The following is an 8,122-nucleotide window of genomic DNA, read 5'->3' as shown; positions in this document are numbered from 1 at the left end:
GTGGCAGCAAAATCTATTGGACCGCCTCTGTTTGTCTTTCTGCAAAACCACAGTTCCAAAACTTCTCTTCTCATTCCACTGAGCATTTTATTTCCTGTCCACTTTATTCCTCTGAGCCTATTTGGACCTTGCGCTTAGCCTTTTGGTTCTGATTGAAATTCAGTGGCCTTATTCAAACAGTCATTTGAATCTAGGTTTAATGTGGGTTACCAACATTTAAGGGATTGCGTGAACTCATGCTGAAGTGGGAATCTTGAGTCACAAACCACCTTGGCATAGGTTCACACAATCACTTCAGAGTGGTTAACACACATTAAACCTAGATTCAAATGAGTGCGTGGAGAAGGTGCATTTCTGTCCACCCACATACAGGGAAGGCCAAGCCACACATGGGGCTGAATGTTGGGCCATGAGAGGTCTGTTGCTGCTTTGCACATTCAGTCAGAGGATGATTTGGAAGAGAGAAGACTTCCAGTACCAGAATCCCCCTCCCCTTGCCTCGTGCAAGTGGGAGGGTGTTTGTCCCAGCCCGGGACTCACGAGCCCAAGAAGAAGCCTGATTGGTTGGCTGGCTCGTGGTGGGCGGGGCTTGCTGAGAGGCCGAGCGTTTCCCCGCTCTGGCCTCTCAGTCGGCTGTTTGTTTCCGATTAGGAAGGAGCTCAGTCCGGGAGCTCCTTCCTCGAAGGCCTTAGTTGGGGGGGTGCGCCCGACAAGCGGGCGAGGCGGCATTCGGCGGCGTTCCGTCGAGGGGGCCATAGTGTCAGCGGTGGCCCCGCTGGTAGGGGGGTACTCCCGGGACTGCTCCCGGCTGGGTTGCAGCTGCAGCAGCAGCGTCTTTGGGCCTCTTCAGCGCGGCGTCGGCACTCGGCTTCCTGGGCGTGGTTCTCCTTCTGGGCGTTTGCCCTTTTGGTTTGTGGGGTATTTGGGGGGTTTCCATCAGCCTGGGTGGCTGGGCAGCGGCCCCTTTTCCGTTCCCTGGAGCACTACTTTTGATGCCAACATTCTTTTATTTGTTTGGTGGGTAGCAGGTGGGTGTTTGTGCTCATCGGTGCCCTGGTGGGCCTGGCCTGGTTGAGAGTCAAAAGGCCTTTTCAAGCCTTCTCCTTGGGTGGGGGGCTCTGGTGCTTTCCTGGATAGGATTGAGTATTGTTTTTGATTCAGGACAAGGGCTTGGCTTTTGTTCTATATCCTTGCTACCTTCATTCTGTGTGTGGTTGGCGCTTTTTTTTTCCTCCAACCCCTTTTGGAATCCCACTATTTGGAGGCAGTATGCCGGGGAAGGCCAAGGGCAAGAAAGGGGGGTGCCCTGTTAAGCAGCCCAAGAGGCCTGCTCCCCCGCAGTCCTCCTCGGAGGAGGAGGATGAGGAGATGACTCTGATACGGGGGTTAATTAATAGGATGGAAGCTTTAGAGAAAGCAAAAGCAGCCCCCTCCGACAAAGGTGCGGGTCCTTCAGGTGTGGGGGGGGTGCCTCCTCCTAAGGTCCCTCGGAGGACCAGGGGTTCTGTGAAAAGCCAGCTGCTAACTTCTCTCTCTAGTAGGCTGGCTGCGCTGGAAGAAGGGCTGAACCCTGCTGGACCGGGCCCTTCTGCTCCTGCGTTACCGCTTCCTGAACCTGAGTCTCCAGTTCCGGAGTCGCCTTCACCATTGCTACCTCCGCCTGCGGCACCAGTTGTTCAGCCTCCAGTGGATACGGCTACTCCTTTGGCCCAGGGTGAGCCTGCAGCACCTACACCGCCCGGCGTCACCGGCCAGTGGCTTTGTCCCTGGCCGATGCCTGCCATGGGTGGATGGGGCCCAGCTTCTTACTGGCCCCCATATACACAACCTTGGGTGGCGGGTTCCCCGCCGGTTTTTCCTGGAGTTATTGCAGGCTTACAAGGCGCTGCGGAGCAGGTCTGGTTGGGCAACCGGCCCTCCAGCGGGTCGCTCCCACTCCCGGGGGTGGCCTCCTCTGCTGGATCTGCCACGGGGGTGCAGGCGGGTTATTATCCGATGGGGATTCTGCCGTCACCTCAGCATGCGCCCTATGGTAGCATGGGCCTCCCGTTAGGGGATCACTTACTCCCTTCTACAAAAGAAAAAATCCTTAAGGGTGAATATGTGGACATTTTTAGCTTGTTGTTCAGGGAACCTGAGGTTAAGCATAAAGAGGGGGAATCTTGTAAGGAGCACGAAGCCACCAAGAGAAAGCCGGTCGAAAAGACTTGGAATAATTGGCTTTCTGGCTTCACGATTTATATGGGGGTTATTGTCCAAGCCCAGCCCGCAAGGGGCCCTGCCCTGTTAAAATACATGGATATAATTCACAGGGCGGTCTCCGACTTTGCTGGATCTTCCTGGGTACGGTACGATGAGAGTTTTAGAATGAGGGCTGCCCTTGACCCCACATTGCCCTGGGATGCTCCGTTGCAGGAGTTGTGGCTGGTTACTATGTCTCCAGCCCGGCCCATAGAGGGAGATAGGTCTGACAGTGGGCATTTGCTTTCTAAACCATTGGGGGTTTTGCCCTCAGGGAGTCCTGGGCAACAGTGGGTTCAACCCCACCTTGTTTGCTGGGAGTTTAACTCCAATGGCAAGTGCTCCCGTTCCCCTTGTCGGTTTAAGCATGCCTGCGGGGTCTGTGGGGCGAGGCACCCCAGTTCCTCCTGCCCCAGGGCCAAGTTTGGGGGTTCCGGGGCTAAGTATAGGCAGGGGAGCAGTAAAAAGGGTGGCCCTCCTCCACCCGCTCCGAATAAAGGGTCCTAGCCCTATCAAGGTGAAGGTGCTTGAGCAGCTGTTGCTGGACTATCCTGACCAGTCAGCAGCTTCTTATTTGTTATGTGGCTTCCGGGATGGTTTCAGAATTCCCTCTTCGGCCCGGAGGGGATTAGGCAGTTCTCGCAATCTGAGATCAGTGGTTGGTAAGGAGGAAGTCGTTGTTAGGAAAATTGGTAAGGAGGTGGCTGCGGGCAGGGTGATGGGGCCTTTTGCCAGTCTCCCCTTCCCCAGCCTTAGGGTCTCCCCATTAGGGGTGGTCCCTAAAAAGGTTCCTGGTGAATTTAGGTTGATTCACCACCTTTCTCATCCCAGGGGGTCCTCAGTAAATGATGGCATCCCTGATAGCTTATGCTCTGTACGTTATACCTCATTTGATGAGGCCGTGGAAGTGGTCAGGGGTAGGGGCCCCGGGGCCCTTTTGGCGAAGTGTGATATTGAATCCGCCTTTCGCCTGTTGCCGGTACATCCAAATGACTTCGAGCTGCTGGGCTTTGCATTTGCTGGCCAATTTTATTTTGATAGGGCTTTGCCTATGGGCTGCTCGATTTCCTGCGCAGCATTCGAAACATTCAGCTCCTTTTTGGAGTGGGCAGTTAGGCGCCAGGCGGGTCTTCCCTACACGGCTCATTTTTTAGATGATTTTCTTTTTACAGGCAGGGGGAATTCGAGGGAGTGCCACCATTTACTTCGCTCCTTCATGGAGCTAACAGACCGGCTAGGTGTCCCTTTGGCACGGGATAAGACGGAGGGGCCGGTCACGTGCCTCGCCTTTTTGGGGATTGAGTTGGACACTGTTGCCGGTTGCTCCAGGCTGCCTCAGGCCAAGCTGCGGGTTTTATTGGACATGGTTAGGTCCCTTGGTCGCGCCCGTAAGGTCTCCCTTAGGGATCTCCAGGTTGTTTTGGGTCACCTCAATTTTGCCTGCAAAGTGGTGGCTCCGGGCCGGGCCTTTTTGCGCCGGTTATGTGACCTGACTGTGGGCGTTAGGGCTCCCCATCACAGAGTACGAATTACGGAGGGTGCCCGGGCCGACCTGGCTCTTTGGGAAGCATTTCTCACTGATTTTAATGGGGTGTCTTTCTGGCGGGATGTTAGACTTCTGGAAACCGACCTGCAGGTCCACTCTGACGCTGCAGGTGGAATAGGTTTCGGGGTTTATTTCAGGGGACGTTGGTGTTCCGCCAGGTGGCCCGAGGACTGGTTCAGGCAGGGGGTTTCCCGGGACCTGACTTTCCTAGAGCTCTTTCCAATTGTGGTGGCCGTGCATATTTGGTCCGCTGAGTTTGCCAACTCCTCAGTTGTGTTTTGGTGTGACAATCTGGCAGTTGTTCAGATTGTCAATAGTCAGACTTCCCAGTCCCCGAGGGTCATGGTTTTGGTTAGGGCATTGGTATTGCAGTGTCTGCGGGCTAACATCCTTTTCCGGTCCCGCCATGTTCCGGGTATCCGGAATGACATAGGTGACGCTTTGTCTCGTTTTCAGTTAAACAGGTTCAGAGCGTTAGCGCCCGAGGCCGCCCTTCACCCGGAACCCATGCCAGCTTTTCTGTGGGAACTTGGCAGGCGGAGGCACAGCGGGCCATAGCGGCATCTCTGGCGCCTAGCACCAGAGTGAGCTACACAGCCAAGCTTGAGGCTTTCTCTCTTTTTCAAAAGACTGAAGGTTTGGCGGAGGTGTGGCCGGTCCCTGTAGAGCAACTTCAGCAGTTTTTGGTCTTCCTCCGCAGGGCGGGGCGTGCGGTATCCACTTTGGGGGGCTATCTTGCCGCGTTAGCTTTTGAAGCCCAGGTTCGTGGGGTTGGTGATTCCTCCTCCGACCCGCGGGTGCGGCGCATGTTGGAGGGTTGGGCTAGGGGGGAGCCTAGGACTAGGGACCCCAGACGCCCTTTTACTTTGGAGTTGGTGGCTTCAACGCTGGGCCACCTAGTGGGGTGCTGCTCTGGCCCATGGGAGGTGTCGCTGTTTAGGGCTGCACTGTTGGTTGCCTTTTTTGGGGCCTTCCGTCCAGGGGAGTTGCTTCCCCGCAGCGGGTCTTCCCCCAGGGACCGCTGCTTGCAATATTCTGATTTATCGTTCGGTGACGGGGAGGTGCGTTTGCTCCTTCGTCGCTCCAAGACGGATCAGAGGGGCAGAGGCCAGACGGTTTGCCTCGCGGCGGCCGGGAATATCAATGTATGCCCCGTGGTGGCCCTGAGGCAGTACGCTGGGCTGGGCCCCTTTTCGGGGGGATGTCTTTTTACCCACAGCAATCAGACTCCTCTGACGCAGTATCAATTCTTGGCGGTGGTGAGGAAGGCTCTGTTGGCCGCGGGGGTTGCGCTCCAGGGGCTTACTCTACATTCATTTCGTATTGGTGCGGCCACCACCGCTACACGTATGGGGCTTCAGGAGGTCGAAGTTCAGAGGATTGGACGTTGGAGGTCCGTGGCGGTCAGGCGTTATGTGCGCTGACAGCGGACAGGTGTGGGCTCTACTGACCTGTTGCTTTCTTTTGGCAGGTGCTGGCGGGGCGGCGGTCCCGGTCCGAGTCCTGATGTGTGGCCATTCGTTGGTCTTCTGGGCTTTCAAGCGGGCCAGCACCACCCGCTGGGGATCCCAGTTGGGTTTAGGAAGCAAGGCTTCAGTTTATTGGTTGGGCATGAGGGGCATGCTCTGGAATCAGTTGCTTCCAGCATTGAGGGAGCATTTAGATAGGTTTCCCATTCCCGACATCCTGGTTCTTCATTTAGGGGAGAATGATTTGGGCCGGCGGCCTGGCCTCGCCATCCTTCAGCAAGCCTCCTCGGATTTGTCTATTTTGCGCAGCTGGATGCCTGGCGTGCGCATAATATGGGTTAATTGGCTCCAGCGCAGGGTGTGGCGGGGTGCTCATTCTTGCCTTAGCTTGGAAAAGGCACGCAGGAAGATTTCAGCCACAATAGGTAAAGTGGTTTTGGCGGCCGGGGGGTCTGTGGTGCGGCAGCCAGATATAGCTGCTCGCTTTCCCGAGTTATTCCGCCCTGACGGGGTCCACCTGTCTGAGAAAGGTTGTGATTTGTATCTGCATAATATCCGGGAAGTGCTTGCTGAAGGTTTGGAGGGGGTGGGGCAGGAAGGTCAAGCGAGGGCTAACCTTCCTGGGTGGCGGTAACAGTGCGGGCTGTGGGTAAGGAGGTCTAGATTTCGGTGAGCACCCTTGGACATTTTAAGGTGGATTGGTCAATTGCTTCCTTGTGGCCTGTGCGGCACGGGAAGAATTACATTGCCAAGAAACCTGCTTCAGGACTTCACCTACCTTTGGGCTGTGCGGTCCGGGGAGGTAAAGATCTGAAGCTGTCCAGATCCCCTCTTCTAAAAGGGGTGGTTGGCTTTGAAGGAATTGGGCGGGAGCTACCTGCCTCTTTCCTGAGCCAGGGTGTGTCGCCCTTGCAGGCGATGGGTAGGACGTTTTGAATCCTAGCCCACGCCTAGGTGCCCGCACTGTTTTTATGTTGGTGATTAATCACCTTGTTTCCAGTCCGCCACAAATGTTGTTATATTAATAAAGCGTGGCCCGTTTCTCCCATTAAAAAATGTCTCTGTGTCTTCTTGGGCTGGGGTCTGGGTACAATCCCCCTCCCCTTGCCTCGTGCAAGTGGGAGGGTGTTTGTCCCAGCCCGGGACTCACGAGCCCAAGAAGAAGCCTGATTGGTTGGCTGGCTCGTGGTGGGCGGGGCTTGCTGAGAGGCCGAGCGTTTCCCCGCTCTGGCCTCTCAGTCGGCTGTTTGTTTCCCCCTCCCTCCCTCCCTGTTGCAGAGCGGGTCTAGTGACTGGTCGCCTATGGGCCGAGTAGGAATTTTTTGCTCTCAACTTATTGGCTGTTGTTGGGGTTTTTTTCGCCTACTCTGTTCTGCAGTCAGTTGGTAGTTAGGTTCTAGGTTGGCCACGTTGGCGGTAACAGTGCGGGCTGTGGGTAAGGAGGTCTAGATTTCGGTGAGCACCCTTGGACATTTTAAGGTGGATTGGTCAATTGCTTCCTTGTGGCCTGTGCGGCACGGGAAGAATTACATTGCCAAGAAACCTGCTTCAGGACTTCACCTACCTTTGGGCTGTGCGGTCCGGGGAGGTAAAGATCTGAAGCTGTCCAGATCCCCTCTTCTAAAAGGGGTGGTTGGCTTTGAAGGAATTGGGCGGGAGCTACCTGCCTCTTTCCTGAGCCAGGGTGTGTCGCCCTTGCAGGCGATGGGTAGGACGTTTTGAATCCTAGCCCACGCCTAGGTGCCCGCACTGTTTTTATGTTGGTGATTAATCACCTTGTTTCCAGTCCGCCACAAATGTTGTTATATTAATAAAGCGTGGCCCGTTTCTCCCATTAAAAAATGTCTCTGTGTCTTCTTGGGCTGGGGTCTGGGTACAATTGAACAAACACCCACATTTGCAGAATGCTCAGCGGTCATTTGGATAAACAGCTCTCTCCATGCCATAAAGGGATGAGTCAGGATGACCGCGGAAGCTGGCCGGACAGGCACACTCTCGGCACGTCCCCTTTCTAATCGTGTGAGCCCGTAAAGTAACCTTCAAACTGGCCCAAAGTCTTTTTCTTTTTCAAAATGTAAATTTGGGGGGTAGGGGTAGGCTGTATTGATCATTTTCATAGCATGTGGGTGGGGGGTATTCTTGTACCCCATGGCAACCAACCAACTTCAACTGACTACATAGAAGGTGCAGAAGAGAAAACTGATAGGCCTCTTGAAACCATCCAGCAACAGCAATCCATGCCTTTCCTATTTGGGCAGCTTTTGACATTTTGAAGGGAAATGTTTTAAAAATAGACATTCTTCACAGTCCCCCTGTCAGTCTCAGCATTGCAAAGACAGGAACCGTGTTGTGAACGTGAAAAGGGAAAGCAGAAAGAATAGGACAATTTGTTTTGATTCTTTTTATCAACTGACAAACCCAAAATAGTTTTTTTCTATTCATTTTGATTCTATTTCAGTTCCTTATGCCTTGATCTACGAGATAATGCTCTGCTGTTAATAGCAGCTTTGTTGCTAAAGCACACGGTGACCCCAAAAGGCTTGATGAATCCGTACAGCAAGAAGTGATCTTTAAAGGTTGGAGTGGGTGTACCTAAGATTAGATTAACTTGCAAGCAGGATTCCACAGTGGGAAGACCCTTAATGTGTTTTCCTGGCTGTCCCTCTCCCTCCTTCACCACCCAGTCCAAGGTCCTGCTGACATCTTTCTGACATGAGAAGAACCATGTGCTCCTCCTGTGATGCTGTGATTATGTCAAAAGCTCGGGGAGAAGAGCAAGCATGAATTGTTCCCTTTGCTAAGCAGGGTCTGCCCTGGAATAATCACATTTGGATGGGCGACAACATGTGAGTGCTATCTGCTGTGA

The 8,122-nt window shown here is 54.1% G+C and overlaps 1 protein-coding gene across 1 annotated transcript; it reads left to right on the top strand.

Moving 5' to 3' along the window:
- Positions 1-1,309: 1,309 nt before the first annotated feature.
- LOC128325125 (uncharacterized) lies at positions 1,310-7,105 on the top strand. Its single transcript, XM_053250604.1, has 2 exons — positions 1,310-1,714; positions 5,259-7,105. Exons 1-2 carry the CDS (start codon positions 1,369-1,371, stop codon positions 5,888-5,890), a joined length of 978 nt encoding a protein of 325 aa, XP_053106579.1. The 5' UTR covers positions 1,310-1,368; the 3' UTR covers positions 5,891-7,105.
- The last annotated feature ends 1,017 nt before the right edge of the window (positions 7,106-8,122 follow it).

The sequence above is a fragment of the Hemicordylus capensis genome, chromosome 4 (genome assembly GCF_027244095.1).
Source record: "Hemicordylus capensis ecotype Gifberg chromosome 4, rHemCap1.1.pri, whole genome shotgun sequence".
Taxonomy (NCBI): domain Eukaryota; kingdom Metazoa; phylum Chordata; class Lepidosauria; order Squamata; family Cordylidae; genus Hemicordylus; species Hemicordylus capensis.
The sequence above is the reverse complement of the archived record's forward strand: the minus strand, read 5'-3'. Positions and strand labels throughout refer to the sequence as shown.

Bases quoted from the DNA above. Each gene is read 5' to 3' on its own strand.
- LOC128325125 (XM_053250604.1), top strand. From the start codon at position 1,369: ATGACTCTGATACGGGGGTTAATTAATAGGATGGAAGCTTTAGAGAAA. The intron at 1,715-5,258 runs GTGAGCCTGCAG...TTCTTTTGGCAG, and splicing joins GGCTACTCCTTTGGCCCAGG to GTGCTGGCGGGGCGGCGGTC.